Below are 15,790 nucleotides of genomic sequence, written 5' to 3'. Positions count from 1 at the left end.
TCTGAGGCAAGACAGAGGGGAGCTGGCCCCTGTCCTGTACTTCTTGGCAGCTCCAGGGCTATGGGTAAAGGAGGGCCTGAAGACTGCAAACCTGGCACTACCATATTTGAAATCTGCCTGTGGGAGCATCCCTCAGGGGGCAGAGTCTGAGCTGGACCTTGGAGAGGACCTGTGAGGGGCAAGCAGGGCCCTCCCTCACCCAGGAGGTCATAGGGAAAGCTGGGAGAAGACTTAGAGGGAGTCCTTATCTCCATCCTGCATGCCCAGTGGCACTTGGGAGCTTCTGGAGGGCTCAAAGTGAATTGCAGGAAGTTGGGAGAGAGGGAGGGAAACAGAGCAGCTTGAAGAGAAGTTGAGACAAACACTAAATGCCAGTCTTCATAGTCTTTCTGAGTTAACCTTAGATTGCCCTCAGACCTAGGAAAGCTGCCCCAGGTCCCTGAGCAGTGAGGCTTTGTTGGCACTGATCATCCACATGGGGCATCAGGGGGTGGTGATTGTGAGACCACAGTAATAAGGATGAGGTTCCCTTGTGTTTGGAGGATGGTATGCAGCAGCTGATCTATTCTCCTTTCCTACCTCCTTCTCCAGACTTCCTTCTATGGCCGCTTCCGGCATTTCTTGGATATCATTGACCCTCGCACACTCTTTGTCAGTGAGGTAAGTCATGGCTGTCACTTTCAATGGAGACACCTTGGCCTTTGTACCTTGACATTTCAGAAGATCCATGGGTCATTGGAAGGAGCAGGGGGGGTGGGAAGTGAAAAAGGTAGGGTGACGGTAGGTGAAAGGAAAGTATATTTTATATATATGTACACACACACACACACACACTATGATGTGTGCTTGATATACCTTATTTCATTTGGTTCATATACCAATTTGGTTCATAATACCTCTTCCAGGTAGATACCATTGTGATTATTATTATCTAAAATTTTAACAAAATTATTACCAAATACATGGATTATATGCTCATTATAAAAGTTGAAACAATACAGATGTGTTTAAGTAGAAGAAAAAATATTCTTTATATATCTTCTCTACCCAGTTCCCTCTTCTCATAGGTGACTGTTAATGACTTTAAATGTCAGGTTTATTAAGGTATAACTTAACCTCTTTTAGGTGTGTAGTTCTATAAGTTTTGACAAGCATACTCAGTTATGTATCCACCACCACAATCAAGACATAAAACATTTCCATCATGCTAAAAATTTCCCTTATATTCCTTTGTAGTTGGTCCCTTCTCCTCACCCTAGCCTCTGGGAGCCACTGATGTATTTTCTGTCCTTTTATTTTGCTGTTTCTAGAATGTCATATAAACAGAATCCTACAATATGTAGCCTATTATGCTTGGCTTCTTTCCTTTAACATAAAGCTTTTGAGATTTATCTGTGTTGTTGCATGTCTCAGTAGTTCATTTATTTTTATTGCTGAATAGTATTCCATTGAATGGAAATTCCACTGAATCATTTTACCCAGTCACCTAGACTGTTTCTAGTTTTGGGCAATAATGAATAAAACTGCTTTGAACATTCTTTGTGTGGATGTATGTTTTTATTTCTCTTGAGTAAATAGCTAGGAATGGAATTGCTGACTCAAATGGTAAGTGTGTGTTTATAAGAAACTGCTAAACTCTCGTTCAATCTGACTGTATCATTCTATATTCCCATCAGCAATGTACGAAAGTTCCAGTTGCTCCACATCCTCACTAACACTTGATATTGTCAGTTAATTTTTTTTTTTTTATTATAGCCATTCTAAGAAGTGTGTCTTACAGGTTTTTTGTATGTATTTACAAATGTGTATGGGATTGTGTGCACATATGAAATAGCAAATATTTATTAAGTACTTTCTAGGCAGTCTTGTAAGCATTTTATACATGTATTAGTTGATCCAATTAAGTCAAAGCAAACCTATGAGGTAGAGATTATTGTAAGTTCCATTTTACAGATGAGGAAACAGACAGAAGTTAAGTCTCATGCACATGGTCACACAGCTGGCAAGTGATGGAGCCAGGGTATGCATTCAGGTAAGCTTGTCTCCAGTTTGCTCTCGTGTTCAAGTAACTTGAGTTAAGGGAACTTATCCAAGATCACTTAGTTGGCAGAAGGCCTGAACTCAGGCCCTGGGTCACTCTATACCCTGGAGCAAGTCTTTGAGCCTCTGAATCTACGTACCAAGTGGACAGGACTTCACTGCACATCTTCTCTGTGCTGAGCATTGACTTGCGTCACCCCAGAGTTGATCAGCACTAGGAGGGAAAAGCTGTGATGGAAGGAAGCACAAGCCTTGCTGGGCACCTAGGCCTAGGACAATCCTGCAGGAATTTAGTCCAGTAATGTGAAATGTAGAGATTATTTTGTTACGTAGTTTGTAACTGCATCTCAGCAAGAAAGAATAGCTCAGGTATTTTGCTGTCTGGCCTTATCTGCTGCAGTGGTCTGCTATCTGTTGAGGTCAAAGCTGCTGTACTTCTGGGCTCTGTCGGGGATCTCCAAGAGTTATGTGATTACATACACACTTTGGAAGAGCACCAAACTAGAGAAACTGCTTGCCTAGTCTGGGTAATGTGTCATACTAGCAAGTTCCAGAACTGTGAAAAACTAGATACAACTGTAGTCCTAAAATTGCAACACAGGTGGTACCTGCTTGATAGAGAAGTTAGCAAAGGCCAATGCTTAGCTCAAAGGATAGAGGTGCTAATGGTGGACTTGGAGGAATGCTGAGAGATGGATGGAGGGAGGTATGGGAGGTAGGGAGGCGTTGCAGTGCTCCTCAGAATTACCAGAAGTAGTCAGTAGATTTGGGGTGGGATGATCAGCTACATACCCCTCCCTCCTTCCATTTCATTTTACAACTCTCTTCCTTGTACTACATCTTTCTTTATTAACTCATATTTTAAAAGAGCCTAGTGTTCTTGTACATCACTAAACCATTTTTAGTTGGTTTCCTCTGTCAGTAAATACAAAAATCTCATACTTTGCTTTACTATTAATTGAAATGTCAAAGCCAGTTAAATATTTACTGACTAGAAGATAACCAAAGCAATGACAAAATTAGAATATTCTTTGAATTTCACATGTTCCCTCCCCTCATCAGAAATTCTTATGGCTTTCGAGAAGGATACATAGCTCCCCTGCCTCTGCATCCTGTTTGGGACTATTTCCAGTACAAACTGCCACCTTTCATAAAGTTTAGGCCCACAGAAGGTCTTCTAGACCCTAAAAGTTTTGGAAGGGCCATGAGTGGACCCTCCAAGCCAGGTGGGCTTACCTTTTGCTGGCTCTAGTCCAGGCAGTTTGCTTACCAAAGCCATCGCCATGAAAGCAATGAGAAATTTGAGATGCTGAGAAGTTTCTTACCTAAGTCCATCCCCTGTGAGCTGTAGTGATACCAGGAGGGCCAGCCAGGCTCTCCTTTCTGCTGGGATTAGTTCACAGATCATGGCTTATTTCTACAAAGTACTATTAGTTTCCCATATCCCTGGGCTAGTGCCCTGGGAGGCAGTGGAGGTGATGCCTTGCCAGTCAGAGTAGATCTGGGACGGGCCCTGTTTCCTGTGAAGGCAGTGGAATAATGGTGGACCTGAGGGGGTATGGCTCTGGAAGCTGGAGTTTCCTGAGCTGGTAAGATCCTGGACAGCTGAGCCATTTGATGACCAGGTTCTGAGAAGCAGTACCTGAGTCAATAGATAGAGTGATCTTGAGAGAGTTTTGCAGCTACTTATTTGCGCTTTATAACTGACCAAGCTTTAAAAAGATTCCAACCCTTATATGAGTGATGAGGTAAAAAAATTTTATTCACTGTAACTTCTTTTAGGAAGAAGGCTGTCTTTGTTCGAAGAATGCCTTGAACAAGGTTTCAGAGGAGGGAGGAGGTTACTCTGCTTGGCAGAGGGGAAAGAATTGTACTTTTTGATTATGAAAGGAGAGAAAAGAGAGAGGGAAGAACAGTGGGAAGGAGTGCAAGAAACCATGATGAGCAGTAAGGGCAGGAAAAGAAATGCCACAGTCGGGACAGGGCAGGAGGGCTCTTTTGAGACTGGTGATGCCTCCTGTGCTTGGGAAAGTTTCAGTGTTGTGCTGTCAGCCCCTCCATCATCATTCCTAGGGGGTTGTTAGTAAAGGCTGTCTGGTTTCTGAAATCTCTGTAAGAATAAACTTCTGGGGGATCTTGAAGGCTGTGAGTCCCCTGTCCACAGTGCAGTGTGTGCAGAATCAGGCCCAAGGAAGAAAACCAGCAGGAGTTTGCAGAACCCTCAATGGAGAGGCTTTGGCCTTCCTCATAGTCCATGGAATTATATTGAGATCTCTGAGGGGCAAGGCTGTACCAGCTGACATCTAAGTTACATTTTTTTTTTAAATTGTTTTGGTTATATATATATAACATTTGCCCCTTTAACCATTTTTAAGTGTATAACTCAATGACATTAATTACATTCACTTTGTTGTGCAGCCATTGTCACGATCAACTTCCGAATATTTTTCATCATCCTAAATAGAAACTCAGCACCCCTGAAGCTATAATTCCCATTTCCCTCTCCCTCCTTTTGTCTCTATGGATTTGTGTATTCTTCATATTTCATGTGAGTGAGATCATACAATATTTGACCTTTGATGTGTGACTTATTTCAATCAGCATATTTTCAAGATTCATCCATGTTGTAACATGTTTCAGAACTTCATTTCTTTTTATGGCTGAGTAGAGCAGTATTCCAAGGAGCTCTGGTAGCATAGTGGCTAAGGCACTTGACTGCTAACCAGAAGGCTGGCAGTTCAATCCCACCAGCCACTGCTCAGAAGGAAGGTTGGGCAATGTACTTCCGTAGTGATATTGCCTCGGAAACCCAAGGAGGGGTTGCTATGAGTCGGGTGTGACTCGATGGCAAATAACAACAACAACAACAGCAGTATTCCACTGTATGGCTGTCTATACTCCATTTTGTTTATCCATTCATCTGTTGATAGACATTGGGCTATTTACACCTTTTTGGCTATTGTGAATAGTGCTACAGTGAACATTGGTGTACAGGTGTCTGAGTTCCTGCTTACATTTCTTTTGGGTATATGCCTAGGAGTAGAATTGCTGGGTCATATGGTAATCCTGTGATTAAGTTTTTGAGGAACTGCCAAGCTGTTTTTCACAACAGCTGTATCATTTTACATCCCTAGCATAGTGCCTAAGGCACTTGACTGCAAACCAGAAGGCTGGTGGTTCAAAATCACCAGCCACTCCTCAGAAGGAAGGTTGGGCAATCTACTTCCATAGTGATACCACCTTGGAAACCCAAGGAGGGGTTGCTGTGAGTTAGGTCCAACTCGGCAGCACATAACAACAACAACAACGCAAGCAATGCATGAAGGTTTCAATTTCCCAGCACTGACACTTGTCATTTTCCATTTTCTTGATAATACCATTCTGTTGTTTTGTTGTTATGTGCCATCGAGTTGGACTCAACTCATAGGGACCCCTCCTTGGGTTTCCGAGGTAGTATCACTGTGGAAGTAGATTGCCCAACCTTCCTTCTGAGGAGTGGCTGGTGGGTTTGAACCACCAGCCCTCTGGTTAGCAGTCAAGTAAGTGCCTTAGGCACTGCGGTACCAGAGCTCCCTAGTGGGTGTGAATTGGTGTTTCACTGTGGTTTTGATTTAACCCATTGTCTGCATGGTTAAGAGCTTGGCTGCTAACTGAAAGGCTTGAAGTTCGAACTCACCTAGCAGTTCCAAGGAAGAAAGACCTGGCAATATGATTCCGTAGATATTATAGCCATATATACCCTATGGGGCAATTCTTCTCTGTCATATTGGGTCACCATGAGCTGTAATTGATACAAGGGTGCCCAACAACAATGACTAACGATGTTGAGCATTTTTCATGTGCTTATTGCCATTTGTATATCTTCTGTGGAGAAATGTCTATTCGAGTCCTTTGCCCATTTTTTATTTATAATTTATTTTATTGTGGTTGAGAGTATACACAGCAACACACCGATTCAACAATTTCTACTTGCACACTCCAGCAGCATTGGTTACATTCTTAAGAGTTGTACAGCCATTCGGAAAAACCTCCTTTTTCCGAGTTGTTCCTCCCCTATTAGCATAAACTCACTGCCTCTTATGTTTCCTATCTAATCTTCCTTTGCTTATTTTTAAATTAGGTTATTTGTCTTTTTGTTTTTGAGTTGTAAGAGTTATTTATGTATTCTGGAAATGAAATCCTTATCAGATATATGGTTTCCTAATACTTTCTTCCATTCTTTAAGTTGTCTCTTTACTTTCTTAAAAAAGTCCTTTGATGAACATTTTTTAAAAATTTTGATGAAATCCAAATATTCTTTTCTTTTATTGATGGTGCTTTTGGTGTCATATCTGAGAATCTGTTGTCTAGGTCCTGAAGCTTTGCCTCTATGTGTTATGCTATGAGTTGCATGGTTTTAGTTCTTATATTTAGGTCATTGATCCATTTAGAGTCAATTTTCATATGTAGTGTGAGGTATGAGTCCAGCTTCATTCTTTCGCATGTGGAGATGCAGTTGTCCCAGCATCATTTGTTGAAGATATTATTCTTTTCCCATTGAATGGACTTGGCACCCTTGTTGAAAATCAGTTAGCCATAGATGTATGGGCAAAAACTAACAAACTCACTGCCATTGAGTTGATTCCGACTCATAGTGACGCCCTTTGGGTTTCTGAGGTGGTAAATCTTTATGGAAGTAAATCTTTCCTTTCACGGAGTGGTTGGTAGGTTTGAACTGCCAGCCTTCTGGTTAGCAGTGAAATGCCTTAAGCACTACGCCACCAGAGCTCCATGTATAGGTAAGTTACTCCTAATTATGGACTGAAGATTAAAGGAATTTGCTCTTCTGAATTTAATAGTTATTTGAGGGAATGAATGGATGACAGATTTTCATGCTGAAGGGCATAAAAATTTTAACTGGAATAGTGTTAATAATAACAACTCAATATGTACTAGTATTGGTGTAATAATCTGGAACTATTTTGAGCGTATTATAGGATGTTGTTGTCGTTGTTATGTGCTGTCCAGTCTGATCCAATTCATAGTGACCCCTCCTTGGGTTTCCAAGGAGTCGCTGGTGGGTTTGAACCACCAGCCTTCTGGTTAGCAGTCAAGTGCCTTAGGCACTACGCTACCAGAGCTCCTTGTATTATAGGATAGAATAAGTAAATAATTATACTGATGTTGAGAGCCAGGGTTCTCACTGGGGGAATAGGCAGCTAGGGATGGTGATAGACTGTGGAGGAGGTGGGGTGTCCTGGAGAAGGAACACTATGGCAAGGTCAGAAGGTGGGAACATACAGGTAGGACTCAGATAGTGGATAGTCTATTTTGCCATAAGATGGAGGTATGAAATATTCTGGAGGCATAGTGGTTAAAGCATTGGGCTACTAACTAAAAGGTTGGCATTTCGAACTCACCAGCTACTCCTAGGAAGAAAGATGAAGCAGTCTGCTTCTATAAAGATTTCTCTCTGCTGTCAAGTCAGATCCCCTCCTTGGGTTTCTGAGGCAGTATCTCTATGGAATTAGATTGCCCAATCTTCTTTCTGAGGAGTGGCTGGTAGGTTTGAACACCAGCCATAGCAGTCCAATGCCTTAGGCACTATGCCACCATTGCTTCTTATAAAGATTTAGAGCTTTGGAAACCCTATGGGGCAGTTCTACTCTGTCCTAAAGGGTCACTATGAGTTGGAATCAGCTCAGTGGCAATGGGTGGGTTTGTCACCTCCTGGCCTCTGTCTCATCTCATGTGGTGTTACCACTACTGCCACATATTTACATTTGATTATAATAAATTAAATGTTACAAGTAATACTTAAATCCTTTGGACCTCTCTGTTAGCCACACAGAGAGTACAGTTTGCATCTCATTTGGAAGTGGGCTGTGGTGCCTTTCCCACAGCTCTAGAGGAGATTAGTTTTGCTTCTGTTGACTCTTTTCCCTAACTTTTCTTTATGCGCCCTTTCCCTCCTGTGTTGCTCTCTCTTGGCCATCCCAATACCCTGCCCTCTCTGGCCACTGCTCTAACCCTTCGAGTCTGCCCTTTTGCTTTCTACTCCTTTCCCCTCAGGGATTTAGGGACAGGACCAGAGTGGCAGAGACTGTCCTCTGTCAATCCTCTGCCACTGGAGAAGACCTTTTGCAGGTGCATGTGTTTCCAGAGGGACCTTCTGGGGACCAGAAAAGGAGTGACCCTCATGGTGACACTTTCTGGCAAACAGGCAGGAGGAAGGCAGGCTGGTGAAGGAGATAGAATTTGGAAAGTGACAGCTTGGGCCATTCCCCTTCCCCCTCTTTGCTAGGGCTCCAGAGAGGGGCCTCAGCTTTGTCTGTGGGCCCTGCAGGGCCCCTTAAAGCCCTTTGCATTCAGGGCTGTTGCTGCCTGCATGTTCCTGGTTGAAAAGACTTCCTGCAGAGTTCACCCTGCCACCAACCTCCCAGGCTTTCCCCATCCCTACAGTGCCCAGGATCTTCTGCCAAGCTTCATAACAGAGCAGGGTGAAAGGAGGGCTAAAAGCAGGGAGGCCTTCTTCCTAGCCCCAAACAGCCAGCCCTCAGGGATTCTCTCATGATAGGTGGCTTGGGGACCATCTCACAGAGCCTGGGCCCCAGCCCCTCTGCCTCTGACAGCGGGGGCTCTGGTGGAGAGTAAGGCTAAAGGGCAGCCTATAGGTCTCTAGATGGCTTGAACCCACTCAGCAGCCCTGTGGAAGATAAAACCTAGTGATCGCTCACATAAAGGTTGTAGTCAAGAAAACTTTATGGAGCAGTTCTATTCTGTAACATCTGGAAGTCGCCATGAGTTGGAATCGCCTTCGCGGCAATATTTCTTGGTTTGTTTTTTTAAGGCCAGCCTATAGGCCCCAGGGGCAGAAAAACATTCTAGCTTCCTTTAGTCCTGGATTTTCAGACTTGTCTTCAGAACTTTGGATTTTGTTGTTGTTGTTATGTGCTGTCGAGTTGGCCCCGACTCATAGCGACCCCACCTTGGGTTTCTGAGGCGGTATCACTATGGAAGTAGATTGTCCAACCTTCCTTCCGAGGAGTGCCTGGTGGGTTTGAACCTCCAGCCTTCTGGTTAGCAGTCAAGTGCCTTAGACACTATGTTTCTCTCAACCTATACCTTTTGCCAAGCTCAGGGCTCTTTGGAACTTACTCTGTTGGCAGGAGGGCTCCCTTTGATGACCATGTCAAATGAGATGGAATCTGGCCAGGTTGTTATAGGAACTCAGGAGAATCCCTGGAGTGGGAAAACTAATGAGAACACGGAGCCATTCATCATTCAGCTCTGGAAAGTGGAGCATTCATTGTGTAGATCTACAGAGGCTGCTTAGCAGAGGAAGCGGTTTCGGTGGGGAGCTTGCTGCATCCCTAGGAGGCTTTGAGTGTGTTGGGTGTGTGTATGGGGGGATGGGCAAAGCAAGGGTTTGACTAATCTCGGGTCAAATACTGAATTGTTCGCTTACAACCCATGCAACCATAAGCAAGTTAAAACAACTTTAAAGGTGCTTTAAAATTATATGTATATAGATAATATATAATTTATTTATTTTATTTAAATGAAATTTTCTCTAAACAGCATGGATTACTTCTATAATTAGGAGAAGGAAAAAAAGAAAAACTCACAGAGCTATGGCTACTTTGGAAACAGATTCTGAGAAGAGACTTAGAATCTAAGAATCAATATCCATACATTTGGAAGGGGAAGATCAGTACTTTTTTAGCAACCAGGCTACCTTTTCCTGGCCACTTAACAGCCTATTATTCTGCTGGAGGCAATTCTGGGTTAGACTAGTGCTGGGCACAGGTACTTCACACACAGGCCTGAAGGATCGAGAGTGGTCTGGCTGGCTTATCTGGGTGGCTGGTTATTCCTGCTGTTATAGTCCAGGAGGTTCATTTCCCTTCCTATGCAACTACCCTGTCAGCCATCTCGGCAGACCCCCAGCCTGCCTCACTGGCATACCCTTGCTGGTGCGGCCCTTCTTCTTTTAGACCAAGGGGCTTACAGTGAGGTCTCTTTGCAGTCTTATCCCCCGCAAGCCCTGTTCTTTGGCCGAAAGGAGAACAGGGTGACTTCACTGGGTTTCCTTCCTCATACTTGGCATCCCTGATGTCTGGGCCCCTCATCTGCCCTTTGACAGAGGCTGTTTTATATCACCATGGTTTATTGTTAATTTTTCTGAGGTACAACATAAACCAGTTGTCCTTAAGTTGATTCTGCTTCATGATATCCCCATGTGTGTCAGAGTAGAACTATGCTCCACAGGGTTTTCGGTGGCTGATTTTTTGAAAATAGATTGCCAGGACTTTCTTCCCAAGCACCTCTGGGTGGACTCAGACCACCAACATTTTGGTTAGCATCCAAACATTCATGTTAACTCTTTGTATACATACATACATACATACAGTACAATGTCCATTCAATAAAATGTACATATAAAATCCTAAGTGTATGGCTCAACAAAATTTTACATGTGTTTATATCCATATAACCACTACTCAGATAAAGACATTGAACATTTTCATCATTCCAGAGGGTTCCTTCTTGCCCTTTCCACATCAGTACCTCCCAGCAAAGGTAACACTATAAAGACCTTGTTTTGGTTACTTTGTGCTCCATTGACAGAAAATAGCACAAGTGGGATGGCTTTAACCAACAGGAATTTATTCTCTTACAATTTAGAAGGTTGGAAGTCCAAGTTCAAAGTGCCAATTCTAGAGGCTGGGTGAAAGCCCCTCAACCTTGGGCTCTAGCTCTGCCTCTTGCTCCCAGCCCACTGGAGCTGGAGGCATCTCTTCACTCAGGCAGCTGCTGGCTGCTGAGGCTGACAAACCCAAGGTCAATAAATAAATGGCACAGTCTCAATATTACTGTACAACATGGCAGGCCATTAGTTCAAGTCCAGAGACAGTCCCAAGATCAGCAGGAAACATGGCAGCAGACTGCTAAATGAAGACTTGGCTACATACAGGGTCCAAGCATGCCAAAAAGCTAGACTATTTCTAAAGCTTCTCCTTATGTACTGGAAGTAGACCACATCCCTAAAGCAGCTACTCAGCTGCTCAGAGTCAATTCCACCATGGAGTTGATTACCTGTCTCATCATAGGGAATACTACATCCAGCTGCCCAGCCAGTCAACCAGGCCCAGCCAAGTGACACATAACCTTAACTACTGCAGACCTCTACCACCATAGATGAGTTTTGCATGCTTTTGAACTTTATATATGCTGTCTTGTGTCTGATTTCTCTCACTCATCATTATGTGTATTAGCTATCTATCTCTCCAAAATTTAGTGGCTAAAACATCAACAGTTCATTATTTTGCTCTCTGATCTTCGATTTGGGCAGAACTCAGAGGAGGTGGTTTGTCAGTGAGGGCAGCTCAGCTGGGGGCTGGGAGATCCATTTTAGATGGCTCACTCACATGGTGGGCAAGCAGGTGCTGCATGATGGCTTAGCTGCAGCTGTGGGCCAGAGGCCCATAACTACCTGGGTCTTGGGCTTCCTTCAGGTTTGACAGTTGGGTTCCAAGGATGAGTATTCTAAGAAAACAAGGTGGAAGTGCAAGGCATTTTGATGAATGAGCCTCAGAAGTCACATTGGATCATTTCTGCCAACTTCTGTCGGTTGAGGTTTCAAAGGCCTTCCCAGGATCATAGGGAGGGGACATAGACTACTCCAGATGGTGGTGTAGGAAGGTTCTAGAAGAGCATGGGGGATGGGAGGTATTGGGGTGGCCATCTTTGGAAAATACAATCTACCACATTATGTTTGTGGGATTCAGCCACATGGTGACATGCATTCCTAGTTTCCTTTTTAAATTGCTGCGTAGTATTCCTTTCTGTATGCATACCACTATTTACTTATCCATTCTGCTATTGACTGACATTTGAATTGTTTCCAGTTTGGGGCTATTATGAAAAGTCTTGCTGTGAACATTCTTATACAAGTCTTTTGGTGGACAGAGGCTGTCTTCTCTCACTGTTGCTGTCTCTTTAGTTTTTAAGATTGAAAAAAATCATACAATTCTATCAGCTTTTTTTTCCCCTCTCCCCATCAGTTACTGTAGCCATATGTATTTTAATATGTAAATCTCTACTAGTGTTTATACAATGTTTAAAAGAACTTATATAAGTATTATAAAAATATATTCTCTTTATAAAAACTTTCAACATTACAATAAAGATGAAAGTTTCTTCTGACAAATCTGGGCTTTTTTTTTTTTATCCCTATCTGGGGTAACACCTGTTACCAGTTTGGTGGGTCTCCTTGCAGAGCTTTTTTTTGATGCATTTGCATACATAAGTGTGTAAGAAAATATCGTTTTATATGTCTGTGGGTTTTGTTTGTTTGGTGTGATGAATGGCGTCATACTGCTCTACAATTTGCTTTCTCACTCTACATCTTGGAGATATGGCCACAGAATCATATGCAGATCTACTTCACTTTTTAACCTGCTGAATAGCGTTCCATACTGTGACTAGGCCACTATGGTTTAGCCGTTTCCCTGTGGAAGGATATTTAAGTTGTATTCTTCTTTATTGTTTTGTGTGTGCCCCATGAAGCCTTGTACACTAAACATTGTGGTACTTGGTTGATCTTGATGCAATCCTACAGAGGAAAGAACCCTGGATCTGTGCCTCTCAGTGTCCCTTTTCTTTTCTCCCCTGCAGAGACGTCTCAGAGAAGCTGTACAGCTGCTGGAGGACTACAAGCATGGGACATTGCGTCCTGGGGTCACCAATGAACAGGTACTTCGGCTGGAGGTGGGAGTGATGGCAGGTGGGGAGGCAGAGGGAGATGGCAAATTTCCAACCCCTTCCCTGCAGCCAGAACCCCGCCTCTACCCTCTGTAAGCATTGTTACTGCTCCTGCGTACCCTCCATGGACTTCTGGCTCTTTAGAAGGGATATTCAGATCTCTCCTGAAACCTGGGTCTGGTGTGAAGCATAGGGACTGATAAGACTAGAGAAGCCCAAAGGCAGTGGTATGCTGGAGCCCACACAGGCTTGCAAGAGTTGATTGTGTAGATCTCTTCCCACCTCCACATCCAGTAGGGATGGTAGCTTGAAATCAGCTATGATGGGAATATTTACATCATAAAAACAAAACCACTGGTTAATGTGCCAAAGTGTTTCCTTTTGTTCATGAACTTTAAAAAATTTTAAAGTTAAAAATAATTTGAATTTTTTCCTAAAGTAATACATACGTATAGTTTTAAAAAATCAAATAGTACTAAAACACTTATAAGAAAAAAACAAAAAACAAAAAACAGTGTGTTCCCATTCTTGTGCCCACGAGACATCTACCTTTAGTTGCTCTTTTCACCCACAGATCTAGATTTAAAACTAATGTGCTAAATAAATAAATAAAACTATCGGGCTTACTTCTCCTGCTGTTTTCTCAATTGGGTCTTTTGCATTATCTATTATGGTAGATGAGGATTCAGTTCTTTTATTACCCACCTCCATAAATATACTTGTCCTCCTTACCCACACCATCCTCTCAATGTAGTTATCATTTTTGGGTCTATCAATATTCAGTATCATATTAGTACAATTATATAAATAATATTTACTACAGAGTCAAGGTGTTTGTATCATGATTGTGTTTCCTTTCTTACTCAACTTTATATTTTTCAACTTTATATTTTATCTAGAGTTATAATTGCCTCATTTTTTCTATTGGCATAGTTTCCTTTGTGCCATCTCCAATTCTTTCTGCACCCTCTAGCAGCCTTCCAATATTTTTGGTGCCTGCTTTCAATCTGAAGACTTACCTTTCAGTTCCATTTTCTTCCCCCTTAGATTTGTCTTTCTAGACCCTACCTCTCTCCAGCCCCAGGCCTTCCTTTTTCATGGTATATATCTTCATTTTGGTGGAATACTTCTTCCAGTAACTTCCTGAGAAAGGGTAAATGGGAAGAAAATGTTTGAGTCCTTTATATATTTGAAAAAAATGTAATTCTTCACTCACCCTTAATTGAAAGTTTGAGGAGCAAATTCTAGGTTGACAATAATTTTCCTTCTGAATTTTGAAGACATTTTTCTATTCTGATTTTCAATGTAAAACTGATTGCCTTGCATCAAGTTGATTCTAACATATGGTGATCCTATGTGTAGCTGTTGAAAAATTCAGTGCTATCTCATTCCTGATCCTTTACAGTGACCTGTTTTTTCTCTCTGGAAATGTTTAGGATCTTCACTTTTTTTGTGAAATTTATTTCTGAAATTTCAATTTATAATTTTGAGTTCTTGGTGCCTCCTTTCTATTTGAAGACTCCTTTCTGTCTTTCAGCTCTGGCAAATTGTTGTATACTATTGCTTTGATAATTTCTTCTCGTTGTGGAACTCCTATTAGTCAAATATTGGATGTCTTAGGTAGACACAGATTTTCTTTTCTATTCCATCACTTTGTCTTTCCAATTGGCTTTGCAAGATGTTGCCTTGAGTTTATTTTCAACATGTCTGTTGGATTTTTTCTTTTTACTTCAGCTATTTTATATTTCCAAGAGCTCTAGATTGCTATTTGTTTCTTTTCTTTATTCTTTTTGATAATATCCTATTCATGTTTTGTGAATACAGTCTCATCTCATCTCCTGGCTTCTAGAGAGCAAGTAGGAGAAGGAAGCTACAGTCTTTTTTTTTCTCTGTCTTGGTCTCTATTTGTGTGTGTGTGTGTGATTTGGGTGAAGATTTACAGAGCAAATTCACTTTCCATACAACAGTTCACATATACTTTGTCTCATGTCATTGACCACAGTTTACCACAATGCAACAGCTCCCCTCCCACTTCCTCCACATAGTTACCTCTTCCCAGTGTCCATCACTCCATGGACTCCTGCCCCCTGAGCTGTCTCCCTGTGCATAGGCAGCCCTTCTTTCTCAATGATTGTTCTCTCCAAGGAGTGTATCTGCCTCAGGTAAATGTTCAACTCATATGCCTGTCTTTTGTTTGGCTGGAAACCACAGGTGTGGGTTCAATTCCAGACCTGAAGGGCAGCTAGGGGCCATAGTCTCAGTGGTTCCACCAGGCTCTATTGGACCAGCAAACCTGGTCCCTCCCCCCCTTTTTTTTTCTCTCCAAATGATTTTGAGTTTTGTTCCACATTGTTCTCCCTCTCGATCAAGGATCTCCTACATAGGCCCCCTTCCAGGTGGATGACAGTGGTAGTCAGGCACCATCTAGTTCTTCTGGTCTCATAGTCATATAGGCTACAGATCAGATGGTGTACCAGTCTCTATGACTAATTGTTTCTATGAAATTTTGGTTTTCTTTATTTTTCTTTGCTCTGGACGAAGAAAGACCATCATTGCATCTAGATGGCAGCTTGCAAACTTTTAAGATCCCAGTCACTACTCGCCAAAGTAGGAGATGGAACAATGTTTTGTATAGTATGTTATGCCAATTGAGCTTGATGTCTCCTGTGACTATGGTCCCAAGCTCGCAGGTTCAACTACTCGGTCCCTCTGGGTAGCTGGCTGTGACCAAGTGACCACAACCTTCCCCTTGTCAACTCTACTGTGCACCTGAGAATTATGATCATTCACATAAACTTATAGGACCATTGTCTGCCAACCCTATATATGTTCTTGGATATACTCCCCATTTCATAGACGTACCTAATCGTTCAGCCTGTCCACCCATCTATCCACCCATATACCTATGCTTGCCTTCACTGACAACGCAGTACTGTATGTGCAAAAGGGTTCATATTTGTTGTCTGTACCTCCCATGAACCTCTCTATGTCTTTCTCATCCTCA

The 15,790-nt window shown here is 42.4% G+C and overlaps 1 protein-coding gene across 1 annotated transcript in view; it reads left to right on the top strand.

The window, feature by feature from the left end:
- The window catches only part of SFXN5 (sideroflexin 5), a 144,115-nt gene that overhangs the window by 9,059 nt on the left and 119,266 nt on the right, over positions 1-15,790 (top strand). The window contains exons 2-3 of the mRNA XM_007952605.2: positions 592-660; positions 12,700-12,777. Of these exons, the coding sequence (XP_007950796.1) occupies positions 592-660; positions 12,700-12,777 (147 nt within the window). The remainder of the gene's footprint in view (positions 1-591; positions 661-12,699; positions 12,778-15,790) is intronic.

Source organism: Orycteropus afer, unplaced genomic scaffold (assembly GCF_000298275.1).
Source record: "Orycteropus afer afer isolate SDZICR_OR568_19922 unplaced genomic scaffold, OryAfe1.0 scaffold00354, whole genome shotgun sequence".
Classification (NCBI taxonomy): Eukaryota; Metazoa; Chordata; class Mammalia; order Tubulidentata; family Orycteropodidae; genus Orycteropus; species Orycteropus afer.
This window is presented reverse-complemented; position numbering and strand designations above follow the sequence as displayed.